The sequence below is a fragment of the Cygnus olor genome, chromosome 1 (assembly GCF_009769625.2).
Source record: "Cygnus olor isolate bCygOlo1 chromosome 1, bCygOlo1.pri.v2, whole genome shotgun sequence".
Classification (NCBI taxonomy): Eukaryota; Metazoa; Chordata; class Aves; order Anseriformes; family Anatidae; genus Cygnus; species Cygnus olor.
In genome coordinates, this window is record NC_049169.1 from 98,981,943 (window position 1) to 99,003,173 (window position 21,231).

At 39.2% G+C, this 21,231-nt stretch overlaps 1 protein-coding gene across 1 annotated transcript in view; it reads right to left on the reverse strand.

Annotated features, from left to right (window-relative positions):
* POLQ (DNA polymerase theta) overlaps nt 1-20,901 on the reverse strand; it is a 54,387-nt gene extending 33,486 nt beyond the window's left edge. The window contains exons 1-10 of the mRNA XM_040562753.1: nt 20,736-20,901; nt 18,218-18,400; nt 16,391-16,521; nt 14,826-14,982; nt 10,222-10,330; nt 7,806-8,025; nt 5,599-5,743; nt 5,355-5,501; nt 4,063-4,275; nt 691-833 (exon numbers count right to left, since the gene is read on the reverse strand). Coding sequence (XP_040418687.1) covers nt 691-833; nt 4,063-4,275; nt 5,355-5,501; nt 5,599-5,743; nt 7,806-8,025; nt 10,222-10,330; nt 14,826-14,982; nt 16,391-16,521; nt 18,218-18,400; nt 20,736-20,901 — 1,614 coding nt within the window. The remainder of the gene's footprint in view (nt 1-690; nt 834-4,062; nt 4,276-5,354; nt 5,502-5,598; nt 5,744-7,805; nt 8,026-10,221; nt 10,331-14,825; nt 14,983-16,390; nt 16,522-18,217; nt 18,401-20,735) is intronic.
* Between the last annotated feature and the right edge of the window lie 330 nt (nt 20,902-21,231).

The window sequence follows — 21,231 nt, forward strand, 5'->3', positions numbered from 1 at the left end:
AGTTTCACAAAAAAAAAAAAAAAAAAGTAGGAATAGAACAGCAAAAAGAACTCTATTTAAAATGTCTAAGTTCAGCTCAAGCCCAAAAACAACTTTGGAAAAGGAGATGAGCTCACCTACGTAAACCTTTTTGTTCCTTTTTACTTCTGTGCAAACTCTACAGAGGAAGGAAGGGTAAAGGGAGCAAATGGAGTACCATGTCTGTTTGTTTACCAAAAACATATTTGCAAAATTTCAATCATTTCTCTGCAAAAGAGGTAGATAACTTGGGGGGTGAAATAAAGAACTCTTTAAGGTTCTACAAATGTCATTATGGCCTAATTCAGTCTACAAAGCTTCAGGAATCGGTAATGTACAAGCACCTCCCAGTAAAGACTGTCAGATAACATGTGAAGGTTAAGAATTACACACTTCTGCCTGCAGTTTGAGTATATATAAATGAAAAAGCAAGCCTTAATAACTCATTGGAGTATGTTTATGTCAAAACCTCTCTGGCAAGCAGGGACTGCCATATGCAAAACAAAATGCTAATATTGCAACAAGCTGGCAGACCCCAGTAACTTTCTTCTGAAGCTGCTTGTGTTGACAAGAGAGGGGGAAAAAAAATCCACATAAAACGTTTGATGGTGTCACAAAAGAAATCATCCTAACACTGCAAGCACTGTTCTACATCCTCTCTGTGTCCCGTACCTCAAGTATTGCTCGCTTCATGCTTGAAGTAACACCTTCTCCTTCTCTTCTAAGCAAACAACTGCAAACAGGCTTGAGAGATCCCTGAAGTAGAGCAATTCCTTTTGATCTTTCTGAGGGCTTGCAAACTAAAATGCTCTCACCTATATGGGGAAAAAGAAAAGAAAAAAAAAAACATTAATGACCTCCATATTGCATCTAAGCACTGTAATAGCTACTTACAGTTCATTGAGGACATATTATTGGAATGGAACACTTAAGTTACTATTGAAAAAGCTGAATAAAAAAAAAAAGATAAAAACTATTGCAATCTTGAACAGCATATAGCCATTGCTATTTAAGGACTCACTGATGCATAATACTTAAGAATTAAAAGCTCAGAGCAGTACAAACTTCAAAGTTGCATTAGGCAGGTCAGGGTCTTCCCAAATCAACTTTTACCATCTCCAGGGATGAGGACTCCATAGATTCTCTGGGCACCTACTTTGCTGTTGAACCACTCTCTCTTCTTGTTCTGGAACTGACTGGAACAATGACACACAGTGGCATCTATTTTCCTTTTGCATTATATTATTAAACTGAAAAGATGCTCAAAATTTGGAAGAAAACATACAAGCTGCACAGCACTTTGGCAGTTTGTGTTAATACAACCAGCTTCCATTCCCAAAATAATAACATAGATACCAAAGTAATTCAAAAATTCAGTGAAGTTATTAATCTAAGTAACTACACATTCTTTGAACTTTCATAAATGCATACATGTTTGTATATATATGTATATACATACATGCACATGTAAAATCTTAGGTATTCTGAATGGTTTCCTCTGAAAGTACATCTGAATATACCTTACCTAACAATGTCTGATATAGAACTTTAAAGTTAATCGTGAAATAATGTGGGAGACAAAAAAAGGTGAGCTGTGAAACAAAAATAAAAATAATGAGTTAACGTATTTATGAGATAATAGTACAAACCACAGGGGGAAAATGCAGTGGTCACAAAGGAAGTCTTTTTTCAACAAAGCTATTAAAGAGAAACTAGATCCCTGAGAGACATAGCTAGTGAGAAGCTTTGCCAATTGGTATAGAATAAATAAATTTCAGTCAAGATGAGCTTTTCTTTGACTAACAAAGAGAGCATTAGATTTGGATTAGCTGGACAGTAAATTTGGTTTATGATAACTGCTTAAGATTTAAGTGCACGTAGCCTGGACACCAAAGTCATTTTGGTAGTCGTTATCTTAGTAACATCCTAGGAATGTTAAATTAGGGTAATACGGTAGCCATCAAAGGATGAAAGACATGCTCAGAGGATGTCTCTTTGGGATTTGTTTATCCTGCCGTGTGAAACTTTTGACATCTGTTGAGCCTGTGCTTTTGCCAGAGTATAGAAGATATAACAAACCACCCACAAGCATTGTTTTGTGAAATGATGGCAATGATGAACCTTAACTCATTTCTTTCTGATGTGACCTACAATTCCCTGTCACAACTTTGACTCCTCAGCATGATAAATGTAACAGAAGATGGGTGTCCACTCGGCCCTACGTTATCTGACAGCCATTTAAGATTTGGGTGGAACCCTTCCCCAAGATGCCACTGAGAACTTAAAGCCAGTAACTCCAACTTAGCAAACAGCTGAGAGAGAAAGAGAGAGAGAGGAAACAATAAAAAGAAACTAAACTGTTCTAATATTCCTTATTGAACGCTGCAGATGAGAGGAGAAGTCTAGATTAGGATCAGATTAAACAAACACCAGAAGACTCTGGCTACCTAGACGAAAAACTCCATTAAACCAAAAAGGCCCTACTATGTTTTATCTATCTTTACCATCTAATTTTGCATTTCTGTAGCTAACTCATTCAACATATGTATGTATTTCTACCTGTAAATGGAAAAGAACAGAATCTGTAGCCTAGCTTCTAGCTTTTGTTCACCAATATTGAACAGCTTTACCTATTTCACCTTGGGAACAGGGTAGTTTTGATGAATGCAAAAAGAATCCAATTTCATTTTCTAAAATAATGTTTTTAAATTTCCATCCAATCAGAAAAAAAAAATCAAAACCTGAGATGATCCAACACTGCAATGCTTGGAAAACCATATCAACCAAAAAAAAAAAAAAAAAAAAACCTTCAACCCAGCATCAATTAACTTCTGATTAGCTTCTGTCTGTCAGCTGAATTTCATATCTACATATGGCATATTTTCCAGCTGAAGTTGCTGTCCTCCAGTCTCCCTATTCTGTGAAAGAGTAGCAGCTGGTAATGTAGCTTTATGTTCTCATCCAAAACACTACACAGAGTGGGAAAAAATGGTACATTCATGAAGCTCATCAGCATAAAATCAACTGCTTACTGTGCAAAACAGACAGTCACATCAGAACTGTCAAAAAGGGTACTAATTATTGTGACTTGAAGGGGAAAAAAAGAAGAAACTTCAAGGAATTATTTTACGCTCAAATGACAAAGTCTGAAAAATTTCAAAGTACAGCATGCAGCTGTCCTTTTCTTTAACATATAGGGATAGCTCATAGAGATATAGGTCACAAAACGCTGGGTTGCTATGCTACTCTAGCAAAAATAGAAAGTTAAGTATAAGAACACTCTGCTTACATAGGGTTCCAGCAAGCACCAATCAAACCATCAGCAGGACAAATCTCACTTCCTGCATCTATTGAACTTCATATTTTCCATTGTGTTTACATTTGCAGAACACAATTTTTCCAAATGGCATCAAGAAAGATAAATTTCCATCACAAATTAAAATAACAGGCAGGATCGTTCTGTTGAACATCAATTCGTGCCACTGTATGCATGAAGACACCGTGTTATCTATGATAACTCTCTGCATTTCCTTGTCTCTCTGTAGCATTCAAGATCCATAAAAATCACTGTTAAGTTTAGTGGAAGTTTAATAAACCCAAATTAGAACTTCAGGCAACAAAAAGGAATTTGTCAAATTATGGTTGTAGACTTTCAATGCATTTCTTAAATTTTAGGCCTGTCCATTGGGAGTTTACTGTAAATTTTCTCACTGAAACTGTAAATGCTTTAGTGAACTGACCATGTATCACAGAATTAAGGCAACTGAACAGAGCCTTAGAAGATAACAAGAATTCAAAAAAGAAAATAACCCATTCCTGAAGTAACTGACATGTAAATACCAAAGTCAGTCTCATGCAGTAAAAAGAATCCTCCGGGAATTACAATTTTTACTCCATTAATACCAAACAAATTCATCTTGATTAACTTAATCATACTGAATACCAAAGGAATTCATCATGATTAGTCACTAATTGCAAAGCATTGCCCTGGATTTAATCAGGTTAACACCGTTCTTAGGGAATGTTAATAAAGCCTCTGCTTACCCTCTGTGTCTACTCCTTTCCTGCCAGCCCTTCCAGCCATCTGCTTGTAAGTGAGGATGTCCAGCAGTTTGCCACCAAACATGGGAGTTCGTATAATTACTCGGCGTGCAGGCAAATTCACTCCAGAAGAGAGAGTGGATGTTGCTGCTAGAACTCTAATCAAGCCCTGGCGAAAGGCTCCTTCAATTATGTCCCGTTCATCAAAAGTGAGACCTGAAGAAAGATAACTTTTAGCAAACCCAGTAATGGTGAAATTGCATTTAAGAGCTAATAATATTACTGTCAAGCAAGAAGAACAAACAAATTCAATGAACATTTACCATTCCGAGTTAGGAACTAGACTTGCAACACTACCTCAGTTAACTTCTTTCAATGCATAATTGCATCAAAATTTCTATGAAGTTTTCATTATTTAATTGATAGTAATGGATATAAATTAGTTTTTCTAAGGTATTTGTACACATTGTAGCAAGATGAACTACCTACTACATATTTACATGCACTGCAAGTAAATAAATAAGTTCAATGAAAAGAAGAAAGCTTGATGTAACACACAGTAAGGAACTAGGATTTAGTCATTTGCTGTCCTGACCCTGGAACCCTTCATCATTATTTCCATTCTATGTTACAAGACTAATATGCATCTTTCTACACTCCTTGGGGACTTCAGTCCAAGTCTACTCTTGAGAGAAAAAAAAAAAAAAAACACACTGTAAGCATTTGGAGTTATGCCCCTTACATATTCAATGCTATAGGTACTGTTGTGTCTTCCACAGTTGGTCCTTTCTCTAAGTGAATCAACAGGTTACATGCACAATTAACTACCTAAGTAAAAAATAAAAAGATCTAGCCAGAAGCGCTAGCAGCACATTCTCCTTTTATTTTCATTTTCATTGTTAGATTTCTTCTATTTACTCATCTGTTTCAGTATTAAGTTCAAGAAAATTGCTCTGAAATACCGTAGCAGCTTTAGGGAGGACTTGAAAATGCCTGAGCTGCAAATCAGTTAATTTTTCAGGTATTCCAGATAAATTTTTATCTTGTATCTAAAAAGTTGTTGTTATCTAACACACAGAGAGAAGATTCATCATAACAATTAGTGAATCAAATCTTTGTCCACAGTAAAAGAATTTCAAGTTTACCTCTAACTGAGAAATAATTGAAGTATCTTATTTAGGTAATAAGCTACGTGAGACTTCAAAAAGAAACTGGTAAATTGCTGATAACTACAGCACTAAGAACCCAAATGACTTGACCATTACAGAATTCAAGTCCAAGATATTCAGGAATACCTGCATGATGAAATGCCACTCCCCATGGCAAAGTACGTTGGAGCACAGAATCCAGCCCTGACAGAGAGCGCTTTAGCTGATCCAGGACCTCATCTATTCCTTCTCTGTCCACAATAACTGGGGAAAGGGATGAGTTTCTTGCACAACCTTGAGAGAGAAAATATCTTTATAGTTTCTACTAAAATTAATTTGCATTAAAGGCACTGCACATACTACAGTCTTTTATTAACTACTTTTCTCTTACTCTCAGCTTGTTGCAAACTGTAGAATTCCCTGGCAATGATGTCTGCCAGCTTCTCACACCAATTCTTGGATGGACAGAAGAGCAGAACTGAATGGCCATCACAAACAGTCTCATAACACAGGCTCACAACGTGGTCTTCATCTCCCTGAAGTGAGACAAAATATTTTCAGTGCAATCTCACACTGCACAGGGTCTGTAAATGCTGCCACTGTTCAGCGTCATAGTAGGAATTTTCTGTTAAAAATTGGAGAGAGGAACAAGTAAAGAAGATGGAGCACTGTCATCTTGGTTTCTGTCTTGCTTTTGGAAGTCTGGGCGCTAGTACGACCTATTGTTGAGGACCACCTTAGACCTAACCACAAATAAATCTAAGGTTTTATGTCTTGCTTTTTTAATCTGTTTCTGATTGAAGGCTACACAGTGCACAGAAAGTCACACTGCAACCACCATGTCGTGGCTAACAGCAGTGAGAAAGAACAATGTGCACATTACAGAGGGATGCACTGTATGCTGTCATCTGTGAGCAGAGTCTGGTTTTCATATCACACAATTTAAAGGTACCTTGCTTACTCCCTTGTGGACTCCTACAGCCAATGGAAAGAAACAAGTTCCTGCAGACAAGACCAAAAACTATTGCTTTAAAGTTCAGAAGAGCTCTGAGGAAAAACATTCCTCTACAGTAACTAAGAAGGAAGACTTAACTTGGCTGGCTAAACTAAAAGCATGAGGTGCAGTAGTCTGAGCATCCCCAATAAGGTGCACCCAGAAAGCACTGCTGACTAAAGACTGAGGCTAAATATATGGATGTGCAAGCAAAGCCCTACTGTTTACAGCCTTTTTGGTTACAAGATCCTAAGAGAGTTCCTGCAACAATCTTGCTTGGCTAAGCCAGCCAGATTCTCTTCCAGCAAGAAGGCCAAAGGAAGAAAGAGAAAAAAAGGTAAGAGTAAGGTAAGAAATAAAAAGCAATGAAATAAAAAGCAGTGAAATACAAATGAAAACAGGGGACCAAAGGCAAGAACTGTACATATATAATCAGAAGTTCCGTAAGGATTCACCCAAATTCAGCAGACGTGGTGAGCTATCAAGTTCTGTTCTGTGCCTCAAAGTGGGCCATGAAAGAGTAGTGTGAAGGTCCAGTGACAGATTTCAAGCTCAAGAGGATTGCCTGATCTTATAAAAGAAGTTAAATTCCTTAAAGTGTTGAGTCATAAGCCTAGTTTAATTCTTTCTCTCAGTTTAGTACCTATCCAAAGCAACTGCCTCAAAACATATCTGGAGAAGGAAATACAACATCACCTTCTCAATATGGCTACATAAATGTAAGCTTCTAGATATTCTTGTCACAAACATTTCATTTTTTTTCCAGGATCCTTTTTCTTTGCTGTGCCCCCATGCTACTGATGTTTGTGTACATGAGAGCTGGGTACTTTCAAAATATTCCTGCCATTTAGCCCATATTATCCGACTACTAGACTAGTATTTACACAGAGCAGTTTGGAGGACTGGGAAGAGAATTCACACCTCAAAGACTCCACAGAATAGGAATCTACAAGCAGGAAATGCACATTTTTTCATTTCTATCCATTTGGTTCTTCCAAATCATTATAGTCATTACCCTTAACTTTTTTTATCCTTGTCCAGTGCACAGAAGTCCTAAATACTGAAAATAGATTCAGAAAATAGATTCTGGATAGATACCTGCCTTCTAATCAATGACAAAAATAAATCATTTAGCAGTTTAACATAAGCAGGTTCAATACCATATTTTAATGAAAATACATTTCCTCAATTATTAATGCAAATTCCTTGGGCTAACTAGGGAATGCTTACCTTCATCTATGAAAGTGACATAAATTCCAGGACACAAGGTAGAGTGGTGGGTAAGGGGGATAATCAAGCTCTCTTTATCCGTCAAGCACTCAGAGACAAGACAGCTGCAAAGTTACCTTGTCTTCAAGTCAGATTCAAGAAACTTAAAGAACTTCATGACTGTATGTGTTTTTGTGTTGTTTTTTAAAAAAAATTGGTAAAAGACAAAAAAAGTAATTAATTTTGTCCTTAGTTTCAGCAACAATCCATGAAATAAACAATGAAGTTGAGAATGTCACCTATTCAAAAAAATTAAAAACATACCAACAACTGTCTTTTTAACTTTAGCTGTAGAAAAGGTCTTATCCCAAAGGCACTGCTTAGAGTTTTGTTACCTTCAGTTGAAGTTTGGGCTGGAATTCTCGCACCAGATTCATGGAAGAGTCATAAATGTTGTTGCCAATTTTCACCCACTCCATGAGGGGCACAGGGCGAAAATCTGTACAGTACAACTCTGCATCTAACCATGAGGCTAGGACTCCCAAGTTAGGGAGGGTAGCACTCATGCCTACTATCTGTATCCCTCCAAAACCAGGGCTGGTTGTCTTTGTCTGTCTGGAAGTGGTTAAAAGAAAATTAAAGTTAGTAACAAGTGAGGCTACTCTTGTGCAAAACAGCATTCAGAGAAAATGAACCCAATCTATTTCCTTCATGAGTCTAAAGTACAAAGCTATGTTTTTAAGCTTCATGAAAAAGAAACAAGTCATACTCTACTCTTAGCAAACACAATGAAAAGCTACGCATTCATTACAAGATAATTCAACTTTTTGTCATTTTGAATCTAAATCTTAAGCTTCTTTAAGCAACAACAGCTAGAAACTGACTGCATATTTGGAGAAACTGAAAATAAACAAACAAATTAACTATTTCCTTGCCATTAATAAGAGCATGGAAATAAAAGAATGGCTCAGTCTCTGCTGCAGTCTACACTAAATGCCTTAATTAAGATACCCATTTGTCTCAATTTTAGGATAAATAATAATAAACTAAGGTCTTCCTAGAGTTGGGAACCAAAGCACTTAGTTCAGTAAAGAAGAAAGCAGCTTCAGTTCTCAAAGTGCTGAACAACTGCTTCCATTCAAGTCAGTGGGAAATAATCAACTCTTAACAGACCTGAAAACACAAAACATTAATTTAGACACCCAAATGTATACTTTAATTCAGGCTTTTAAATTCACATGACAGATGTGTTTTGGTTTGTTTTCTTTTTCTGCTCCTAAGCCAACATTTTACATCTACTAACTTGCATTGTTCATCCATGCCCTTAGCCACAAATTGAGACTTCAAAAAATAAAAAGGTCAGAAAAATTAATGTGAGCTCACAGATGGCCTGAATCTTCTTAGGAGATCCTGGTAATCCTGGAAAAGGCAAGACAGGGGAAACAAGACTACCCCAAAGCTAGGATAAAAAAGCCTGGTCGCTTATAAGACAGAAATAAGAAAGACACGGAGAAGCAGAACCTCTTACCCAAGCTCTTCAAGCATTTGCTAGCATAGCAATCCCCCACCAGGGATTGAAAAAAATCCAGTTCTGCAGCATTCTTTTGGACTGGGGGCATGAAAAATCTGCTACAGAATTTTAGCTTAGTCTGTGAAAGCCTTGCTGAGAAGCAATGGCACTCATGCTGGCAATGACCATCAGAGAATATTTTTTGGTCCAATGACACAGCATCATACTTCAGCAGGATGTCCAGTTAACCACTTAAAAGGCTTTTAAAAGCACTCGACATTCTGATAACTGGTCAGGCTGGACAGTGTTTAAAGAATTTGGATAAAGGGGCTCCCATTAAAAAATAAAAGCATCAAAGAAAAACAACATCAAAAAGGTCGCTTCCTTCCTGTCAGCGAGTGGTATGGGGAAGCACTGACAATTTGACCTTGACAGAGAGATAAAAGATCTGGGCCCTAGTGCCTATATGGTGAAGGCTGAAGTATTTCATCTTCCCTCAAACATTCCTTGATGTACCGGTTCTTCCCCGACAGATGTTTTTTCCTTCTTGGTTCTTCAGTGGAATGGAGGAAATCCGAGAGCTGTCCTGCATCTGTCCTGCAGGTGCATGATAAGCCAATGGAAAAGCAGTGGCAAAGCAACTCATGATGCTCTTAAGTATACTGGCTTCCAAACCAAGAAAATAGTCAGAGGTGATTCAACCCTGAACACTGCTGGATCCTGGAAATCAGGATGGGAAATGTTGGCTAAAAGATCCAGCAAAGAGACTAGTGTCAAAAAGACAGTTCCCCTACAACTGAAGAGGCAGTCTGGGCTTAGCCTAGCACTGATATAACTCACAAGACAGGAAGCAGCAGTGAAAAGCTGGCAAAATATGAGTTTTGGTGCATAGAAACAGATGATTTTGACTCTTCTGTCAGCTTAACTGGTAAAAATTAAGAACTCTGATATACCATCTCCTCTGTTTGTCTTTGTCTAGGAAAAATACTAAAAGAAGTCTGAATTTTTATTTTTTTAAAAAATAGGCTAAAAAATAAAGGAAAACTTCACCTTCTTTCTTTTTTTGAGAGAATGAATCCCATGATAGCATTCAAATTAAAAACCATGAGGAAAAGAGATTTTGACTACAATAGCAGGCCCCTGGAGAGGTGATATGATGAGACCTTAATAACCAAAATAGTCTAGGTCATCACTCACATAAAAACCCTGGAGCTAACCCAAATTTCCAATTACCTAGAGAACAAAATATTTAAGCCATCCATAATTTAGTGTTATAAGATAAAATACTCTGGTCTACCCACCGTTTTGCAGCCTTCTCTGTAACGTATCGAACTTTGGTCAGAAGGAGTTCCAACAGATATCCTCGATGAGAGTCTCCCAGCATATGCAACTCATCCACAACCACCACTCCTAATAAAGAGAAGCACTCAGGTTATAACTGATAACCTCCAAACTAAGAACAGATAGACTCAGTCCTTTCATATTCCACATGATTAACTGCAATTTACAAATCCAGCTGTGCTTACCAACACAGTTATGAATTTCTTCTGTCACTGATTCTTTTAAGAGAGACATATAATGACCAATGATATCACATTTCACCTCCCACAACCTACCATACACAAATACTCAGCTTCTAAAAAAAAAATAGTTTGAGTTGCTACTGTCTGGTCTCCATGCAAAACAGTATGGAAGCATCTATACCATTTGCAAGCAAAAGCCCCCAGGCCTCAGAGTATCTGGAAGGGAACACTCCAGTACCCTCAATAAGCTAATCAAAAGGTTTGTTTACATCAGGATCTCCCGTTAAAAACATCACTCCTTCGCCATTCAGTGATGTCTGTAAAAAAAGGCAAAGAAACCTAGAGCAGATGACCTGGCAGAGACAGCTTCCTATTATATCTTTTCTCACCCACCAAGCCAGAACGAGCTCTACTATAACTCTTGCTTTCTAATGAAAAAATCCTTATGTGACTGTTCTATCTGTTGTCCTCCTGCCTCCTGCAGATAACTTTTTAATCAATCAGCCACTTCCATAAAATTTGAAAGATGGGTAGAAATACTGAAAAGAATATTGTCTGAAAAGCTTTCTGAATATCAGCATCTAGAGATAACAGAGGAGACTGGGGTCTCTTTCCTTCTTTTCCTTAGGAAAAAACATAGAGCCACTACATCTTAGCCACCCAGCGCACCTCCTGCATACATCCCAACCTGCAGCTATATGCAGCTTTACTGACCAGCCGACAGTGCCACAGGGATATGGAAAACGCTGAAGGAAGGTTTAACAAAAAAAAAAGGAAAAAAGAAAAGAACGTAGGTCATAGAGGACACTGGGTTTCATTACTTCTGCTGCTGTAGAGTTTTTGTTTTTGTTGGAGCTATGAAATATCTTTCTGGTACAGCAAAAATAGCAGGAACTTAAGGGCAAGAGTGACTTTATATTATCTACTTCAATGCTATTTTTCCCTCTCATTTTTTTCTCTCCTTCCTACATATGTTCCTTCTCTCTGTTTTCTCCTCCCTTCTCTTTCAAGCCACTTAAGTTAGAAGAGTACTGCACTGCTTCAACAGCCTCTTTTACAAACTCCCACCCAGCCAGCTCCTCCGTCTTCCTCTACTTCCTCTATTCTGTGCTTGTGAAAACTTGCAATTCATTGGTCACCAAAGAGGCAATTATTCAGCTACCAGAAAAAAAGCTTTTCCCTGCTTCCCCATCCAATAATCTGACTGAATTTTTCCAGTATTTGAGACATGACAGTGTAATGTGGTATCTCCTAAAGAAAAATTCATACAACTTACCTTTCCAGTCTTTGCACCAAGAAGCAGCACATTTTGCTTCCTGAAATGAAGTATAAGACACTAGTGGTATCTACAGGCCAAAACACAGGGAATGTCACTGTTCTTCAGATGGGCCACATGTTTTCTTTCTACTGCTACTCAGCTATAAAAAAAATATTTATACCCACACTAAAGTTGTGCACTGTGTTACCTCAGCAGTCTCTAAGCTGATGAGATCTGACTGTCACACAATGCACACAGCTCTTCTCTCTTCAAGCAGTACTCAGAAGGCACCCACTGGGATAATATAGCAGGAGACATCAGGCAAACTATTTTTCACAAAGCTATCCTTATCTTAAAATGGAATTGCAGCCAAGGAAGACTACAGGTCCCAGCATACAATGGCGTTTTTTACTCAGCAACGAGCTCAGGAGTGCGATTAGGGCCATAATTGCATTATTCTGCATTGCTACTGAAAATTAGGCCACCTTCAGTGTCTACTTTCTGTCCGCAAATTAGGTGTGTCTAGCAGACTGCTGACAAAAAATAAATAAAATACTAGAAGTACCTGAAAGATCTCACACATAGTTATTCTAGAATAACTAGACCACTTTAAGTCCACGTCCTGTTTAAAACTAAAAAGTTCTTAAAGACAGTGGGGGAGAATTTGTTTTTTCTTTTAAATACAAAGAACCTATTTTTTTTATTATTTAAGTTTAAATTAAGAAAAGAAACAAGTATCACAACTGCACATTACATATCCATTATTCCCAGCTGACATGTTGAGAAGGAAGCAGATTCTTCTCCAATCTGGTCTCCTACAAATTTTTTTAGCGTCAGTGTCAAGAGGCTGAACACCAACAAGAGGAACAGCATTTCCCATGTACATGGATGTTCAAAACTGACACATGGTATATAATAATTAGCAACACAAAATTGCTTTTAACTGCTTCATACAGCAAAGAGAGCTCTGCCAGGCAGAGGATTTGAATTGCTCTCAACAACTTCCAAAGGCAACGTGAGCTATCAGCAGGGGGTTAACATCAACAAAAGGAGCAGCTCAAGCTTGAGATGGAATCCAGCCAGAATTGCAGTCATCTCCCAATAACTCATCTCAAAAGATAAAACACCCTTGTTACGAAGTGGTCTAAATTTAGAATTAATTAGAAGGCAATGTACAATCTTCCAGTATTAGACAAGCTTGCTTTAGGTGAGAGTTAAAAAGGCATTTTCAGCTCCTGCCTTTATTTTACAGCTTTTATGAAGATGCATTTCCAAATAGAAAATTCCTCATTTTTTTAAGATGATTTTTTAAACTAAAATTGAATTTTAAAATTACTTTCAAATAGGCACACAAAGAAGAAAAATTACTCTTATTTCAGCTGTATGGTCATGTTGGGACACAAGGGAAAAAGAGGGTTGCAGTAGAGGTGTTTTCAAATGGTGTAAGAAAAATGTCATGCTTTAAAGAAGTATCAATGTTGGGGATGTAATAATGAAATTCAAATCCTGCATTCATTTGCCTGGTTATACTGCTTTGTGAGAAAAATGTGCCTGAGAAGAGTCACATATCTCTTGGTACATGGAGTTATATGACTCATCTCAGGCACATTCTTCTCACAAAGCACAAAAAAAGATGTAGTGATGGAATGGAGGTGCCAACCAAAGGAATTTGGCATATCTCCAGCTTCTGAAAGATGCTATTATTAAACAATACATTTTAGTACACTGGGTATATTTATAAGGCACCCAAACCAACATGAACGAGGATATTATGACCCCACTCATTGCCTAGTGCAGTCAGTACAGCATGTACAGTGTGGTGACCTAGCATCAAACTAGCCCTATTTAAAACAAACAAAAAACTAAACAAAGTATCAAACTTTGAGCCATATATTTAAATAACTAACTGCACGATCATCAGTTCTCTTGCAAAGGAAGGGATGAAGATATGCAGCTGAGGATTGGGTCAGACTGCTGCAGCTTCAGCTGAAATGATTTTAAAATGCTGCACAGCCATGGTCACCTACTCATCTTCCAACCCACTGGCAGTCTAAGAATTCATGGTGATCCAGCCCCTGTAGCCCAGGTGTCAATGTGTTAACCCATGATCTCACACTCTTATAAAATCTGCAAAGCTTTCTTTCCCTTATTCTCTATTGTGTTTAAAAAACTTTTCTGGTATACAACAGTAAAGAATATTATGATACCAAATGAACATGGAACAGCAGTTTTACAGGTGGAAGTCTCAAAGCAGATTGATATTCATCTAGTTTTCCAATTTTTGTATTTTTAAAAGAGTGACCAGCTATGTTACAGGCCAGAGCAAAGATGGGAAGTATTACTATATAAAATACAACTGGATATAGTTTTACTGAACAGACAAACAAAGAGAACAATCATCTAATTTGGCTAGGAGAACATGACACTTTCCAAGTACAGATTAGAAACAGAGGGCTTCCTCAGGTTTTATATCTCCTCCCAAGCACTAAAAGGACACCACCATTATCTAGTGGTCATCAGGACTATAGTAGCCCAGAAGTCTACACTGCAAAGACAGAGGGCTTTTGAGCTGACTACAAGAGAGAAACGAGTGCTACATCCCTTCTAGTCACCATGCCTACCCAGTGCAGCTCCAAGTATTCATTATTTGAACCTCAACAAGCACTGAAAATAATTCCTCCTCTTCTTTGAACTAACTGAAGGTAAACCATTAATAACATACGTACACAATCTCTGTCCCAAACAAACAAAAAATTCTTGGACTCAAACACGTCATAGACTTATAACTCAATTTCATTAATTAGAAGATATTTTCTCACTGTGAGAATCACTGCTTATTGCAAATAATCACTATATGTGGATTGTCATCCACATCACACAAACTAAAGCTGCAGTTTTAACTACTCACTCCCCAGTCGCTGAGCTATGTAGAACAGTCCAGACTGTGTTCCTAAATACAAATCAGATGGGCTCTGGATGAAGAAAAATTGTTCTACTTTCCTGTACAGCTTGTCTGTTGCACAGGGAACTGAGCAAATACAAACTATCCCATAATTTCACATGTACTCAGATTATGTAAAAGAAAAAAACTCATCCTCCCAGTGGTGAGGCAGTAGTATTTTACCCAGTGAGTCCATTTGGTTTTCTTCTATTAGTCTATTGATGAGGCCATTGGCTTTCTCAATGGTGCAGACAGCAACATCCAGAGAAGAGAAACGTCCAGCTGGAGAGATGCTTCCCATGTAGCCTTCAACTTTCACATCCACCTCCTGAAACAGGGCCTGTTTTCCAATGATACAGAATGTTGTGCCAACGTTAGAACTGAATTTTGACCAATGCTTGCTGAAATCACATAAAGACTGCATCCTACAACCACAATCCCTAACATTTATAATGCCAACTAATCAGATTAAAACCATAGCTCAGGCAATTATTACTAATTACCCCACACACCACTGTCATTTCTTTCATTTCCAAAGCAGAAGCCATACAGTACACATTGCAGGATAAAGTAACCATAACTGAGTAAGAGGTGGTGAACACTGTCACATGTGAAAGCATAATTTAATATTAAGTTCAGAGAACAAACAGCACAACAGTTTATAATGCCAGTGTGTTATCTACAAAGAAGCCTTGCTCCTGAAAAGTCTGGGGCAAAAGCCAAATGTTGGGCCTTAAATACAGAAACATCACATCTCCCAGCTGAAAGTCAAAAAAGAGTGATTCCTTTTCTTCCAATGAGTATTATCACCACATTGCCAAAGCTTTGGCACATTATGCTCTGCATTAACAAAAGGTACAAATATTTAGAAACAGATGGGTAGGATACTACACGATTCCAAGTGTGTGCAGCTAAAGCCAAACCTTAGGCCAGAAGTAGCAGAACACAGCATGGATAACTTTCCAGCTTTACAAGATTAAAGAAAAAGCTTTCCTCCATTATCAAACACTACAAAGTAGCTTTTGCACTTGGTAACATTTCCTAGCAATTTACAAGGTAAAGGTGCCATCTCAGTTTGATAAAATACAAAATATCTTAAGTGTCAGAAACTATAACAAAAATACCCACTGATTTTGTTCTTGCCTTTATTAATTTTTCTTTGGCACATTAGCTAATGGAAACAGTATTTGATACGAACACCTTTCAGAAAAAAATTGTTTGTTTTAAAAAGACTGCTTCCATTGTACTTTTGTTTCTAAATATCTGAGATGAGGAAGCCCAGACATACCTACATTCTGTCAGAACATATTTTTAGCAAAGTGAAATCAAAAGCACAAAATTCTGCTGGAACACCCAAAGGAAAGCTAAAATAAAGTTTCTTTCTGATTATGCTGACACCTCCCCTTTGCAGTGTTTTAGACACAATTTCTAATTAGAAAACTCCTTTTAAGCTTGCATATTATAAAATCTGCTAATGCATGCAAATAACAACGCTGTAACAGACAAAAATAAAATGTTTTAATCGACTCCTTAATCATTTGTTTTATTTTATTTTTAGAAATTTCCCTTTTGGGCTAAATCTTTTTTTTTTCTCTCAAACTTAATTTAAAATTTGATCTCATTCTACTACAATTCATTTCTGAAATAATATTGCAACATTATTATTTTTTCCCCTCAAATCCATGCAAAAACTTCATTTTAAAAAACAACTATAAGCCAGACATTTCCTCTCTTTGCATGTTACTTACCTGCAGATAACATTTCTTCTCCTTGGCCACAGAGACAAAGGGAAGGATGAAAAGAGCTTTCTTACGGGTCTCCAAGACACGCTTCAGAATGAGCAATTCTGCAACAAGAGTCTTTCCAGCACTGGTAGGAGCTGAAAAATGGATTTTATTTTTTTTATTAATTTTTAAAGAAAAAAAAATCCAAAGAATAAGCATCATAAAAATGGAACAGAAAACCAGGAGAATTTGGGGCAAGGCTCTTCAATTGATTCCCATCTCACACAGTCACAACTACATTTGTAGTTACCCCAATAAAGGGTCAAGAGGATTGCAAAGCATTTCTCTTCTATTCTCTTCCACTCTACAACCACAGTTTGTGCTCTCATCTCTGCTTTGGAAGCAACAACAGCTCAGAAATAAGCAAGTGAGGGGAAAAAAAAAGAAAAAAGAAAAGAAGACTACAGTCTCTTGGTTGGAAAGAAATGCTTAGCCACCATCTTACTGACCTAGCCCCTAAATGTATTTGCCCTGCCCTGTTTGGTGAATGTTGCTGGTTGCCATCTATCATTGCCAGAGAATCATAGAATGGTTTGGGTTGGAAGGCACCTTAAAGACCATCTAGTTCTAACTCTCCTGTCACGGGCACAGACTTCTAACAGACCAGGTTGCCCAAAGCCCCATCCAACCTGGCCTTGAACACTTCCAGGCATGGGGCATCCACAGGTTCTCTGGGCAAACTGTGCCAGTGCCTTGCCACCCTATGAGTGAAGAATTTCTTCCAAATACCTAGTCTAAATCTACTCTTCTTTAGTTTAAAGCCATTACTGCTTGTCCTATCACTATGCTCCCTGACAAAGAGTCCCTCCCCAGCTTTCCTGCAGGCACAGGCCCACCTCTCAAGCCTGTCCAGGTCCCTCTGGATGGCATCCCTTCCCTCAATGGTATCAACCACACCACACAGCTTGGTGTCATCAGCAAACTGTCGATGTCACTGGCAAAGACATTAAACAGCACTGGTACCAATACTGACCCCTGAGGAACACCACTCGTTAACTGATCTCCACTTGGCCATTGACCATAACTCCTTGAGCATGACCATCCAGCCAATTCCTTACCCACCAAGTGGTCCATCCATCAAATCCATGTCTCTCCAATTTAGAAACAAGGGTATCATGCGGACTATGATATCATGAGAACTGTGGAAGACGTGCAGCATAGTGGGGCATAGGCATTACTCAGTAATCTGGCCCAATGTCTTCTGCAACCAAGCAATAAAACTCAGATGAAAGCCTAAGAAAATCACCCTGCCCCTACTTCTAAGCTGTTCATGCCCCCACTGCTGCTCTGTGACCTTCTTCGCATGTAGAGTAGACACCTAAGTTGGTGTTTCCCACAAATTTATAGCTCACCAGTCCTGCTTCTTCTGCTCCCTGCACCCCAACTAGATTAAGAAAAATGATGAAGGGACTGAAAAAAATAGATAATAAATAAATTTTTCATAAGTATTTAAATCTACTTTTGCTGGTATCATTCAGTTCCTGGCTGACCTAGTCTGTAATAAAAGACAGAGTCATCATTAACTGACTCCTAATTATCAGTTTCTAAAGGAACACTAACAGAGAAAATAGAAAAGAAAATCTCTCCTCACATCTGGGAAGGAGGCCGTCGAGCCAGATCTGAGGTATGGCAATGGAACAGAAAAGAGAAATTTTCTCCTAACAGGTTCTCTCCAGAATAAAGAGGATCTTGACCTTTTATCTGCCAGATCGGCATCATTCAGCAGCAACGTGTTCTTGTGAATGGCGCTGGGAAAGTCAGGGGGATCATTTCTGTGAGATGTTTGCATACCTGAGTAAACTAGGTTCTTTCCTTCCAGAACTTGTCCGAGCATTAGGCATTCTGCTTGCCATTCAAACATCTGCACGACTCCCAGACTGTGATATTTCTCCAGAACTGCTTTCGGAAGACCCCAGCTTGCAAGAAGTAACTTGTCTGCTTGGTCTTCAGGAACATTTACCTGCTGATATTTGCCTTCGAGTGGAAAGAGGGGAAAAACAAACAAACAAAAAGTATCATCCTGTATCCTCCTTCAATCTGAGGTCATCATTTAGGTCAGATACTCGAATGTCAAACCTCTTTACAAGCTCTGTATTGTGGGGAAAGGTAACAAGAAACTATCTCCCCCGTATTTTTCAATATTTCCTATGAATGTTTTATCCTTCTTATCTCCTGACATCATCTTGTCAATTTCTCCTCATATTAGGTTTTCCACGTTCAAATAATTTCTTCACCAAACTCTAACTCTGATATTTGCTTTTGAGACAGAATAGCCATGACCAAATACAGACTCAAGCAGAATTTCAGCAGTGATTAGTGTAACAGCATTACAGAGTGTTTGCCATCTCATCCTTACTCAGACTGTTTCCTTTTTAGATTATTGCTACTGACCCTTCAGTAATCCTCGCAGATTATAGAACTGCCCAGGCTCTTTTTTTGCTTTACAGATGAAATAAAATAACTAACATAAAACAAACAGGCAGCTCAAGCTACTATGTTCAATGTGTGTCATTTCTGTTTTTCAACACTGATTAGTATCTTTACCACATTGCCAGTTCCTCTAGCTTAATTAAGTTCCTTTCTGCTTATTTCGTCTTTATAACCCTAGATAACTTTGTGCTGGCTACAGATATTGCCTCATCCCTGGTTCACCTTTTTTCCAAATCATTAGGATAACTCAAACCTTTTGTCCTTTTCCTCATCTGAGACAGAAAACAGATTTCTGATCCACAGAGATGCCTCCCCTATCATCCACAACTGCTTAGTTCCCATAGCAGCATTTTGCAAAAGACCTCATCAAAGCTATTTGAAAAACAAGTAAGTGTGTGTACTGACTCTACTGTACCAATTTCTACTAGCACATTCAAAAGAAAAAATCTAAAAGAAATTTTCCACCATTGTCGTAACAGTGGAAGGGCAAGCTAGATCAGAAAAATACTGGCTGCTTATGCATGCTAGTACTTACATTCAACATATGAAAAACTGCAACGACCTTCCTGAGGTTAACCCCAACCTAGCTATCACTGGTACTTGACCATCTCCTGTGCACAAATACATAAAGAAGATGATATGGCTTAGCTCTGTAATAATCAAAACACTATACAAATACTGAACAAAACATTCAGCACTATTGGAAGTAAACAACAGTATGCCACAAGGAGAACAGGCTTCCCATGGGGCATTTAAAGGAGATCGGGTTTGTCTATCCTCAACTGCCACTCGTATGGCAAAATTAGGATTTGTAACTGTATAAAAGAGTCAAACAGAATGCACAAAGGGATCTCAAGCTTCTTTCCTAAAGTTAAAAACAGTGAACTACATGTAAAAGACAGCATGAGTAAAGGATTACATGATTCTAGATTTGGAAGAATATCTTTAGATTAGCACTGAACACGAGTTTCAAAACTTGTGACTTAAGAAACAAGTTTTGAAGACCTATATATAAGTGTACCACTGCACTAACCTCTGTTACCTACTAGAAAAATGCTAAGAAAGTCAAAATGAGGATGAGACACATTGCTGGATTTAAAGCACTGGGCATTTAGACACATCTGAAGGAAAACCCTTCCAGAATCTGGGGTCAGGCGGACACACGAGTGCCACTTAACTGAATCCTCTTGGAGGAGGTGTCCTAAGGAGATACCATACATCACCTTGCTCAGCTCCATTCACAGGAGCTGACAAAACTGCATCTTGCAGCACATAGCTACGTTGGGGAGAAGATGCTACCTGACTGCAGAAGAGGCTGGGAGATGTAAATCATTTAGAGTGACAAAAACATTGCGAGAGATGAAGTTACGAGCCGCTGTGTAAACACACTACACATATAAGTGAGATGTCATGAAAAACTACCACGCTCCCCTGCATTTGCAGGTATCAGAGCACTATACAGGAACACATAATGCGATGTTTGTAGATCTAGTACATTTCACCAGCTTCTTGTGCTCTTGAATCAACTTAAGATAGGCGAACCTCCCTGCACACGCCGAATACAGACCGTATCGATCGTTGTGCTGTGGCAGCACCTAGAGGCCAAGCCAAGAACAGGACCCACCGTTGAACGAGCACCGTGCCCGCCTTCAGCCGCCTTCCCTCCCTCCCCAGCAGCACGGAGCCGAGGAAGCCCCTCGGAGCCCCATTTGCACAACCCACCCCCCTTGGCCCCGGCGTGCACCCCAGCAGCAGCCCCTTCCCTTCCCTCTGAGGGAGAGCGGGGCAGCGCTGGGCGCTCCCCCCGGCCCTGCCCGAGGTCTGAGGACGGCCACAAGCCCCACGCGCCGCCGGCAGCCACGCTGCCCCCCGCCGCTACCTGGAGAGCCGCCGCTGCCGTGCAGGGAGCGGTGGAGGCCGGGCGGGGGGCTCAGCACCGCCGGGCCGGGAGGCTGGGGGCCGAGCGGTGCCCCCCTCCCGGCCCCGCGGTCAGCGGCCGCCCCGCCGCCGTTAGCGGGGGCGCCGCCATCTTCCCGCCGCGCCATTCAAACGGCGGCCTCTGCCCCCAGCGGCGGCAGCTGGCAGCTCCCTGAGGTGTTTTTTTTCTTCCCGTCCATTCCCCCAAACCGAATTCCATCCCAGTGACACCTTTTGTCTCTTCCTGACATGCCCCAAACAGTTTTGTCAAGCTGTACTCAAGTGGGACTTGAGATTCTTCCAGTATTTCTACACACTCGTTTTGAAGGTGATGACACTAACTTGCTTTTAAACCAGTGATGCTGTTTTTATTACTCTTCCTCCATCCTAATCGCTGACTACTGGTTTTCTTTTTGGAAACGTAACGGCTTTGGTTAAGCGACACTGAGGAGTGTAAG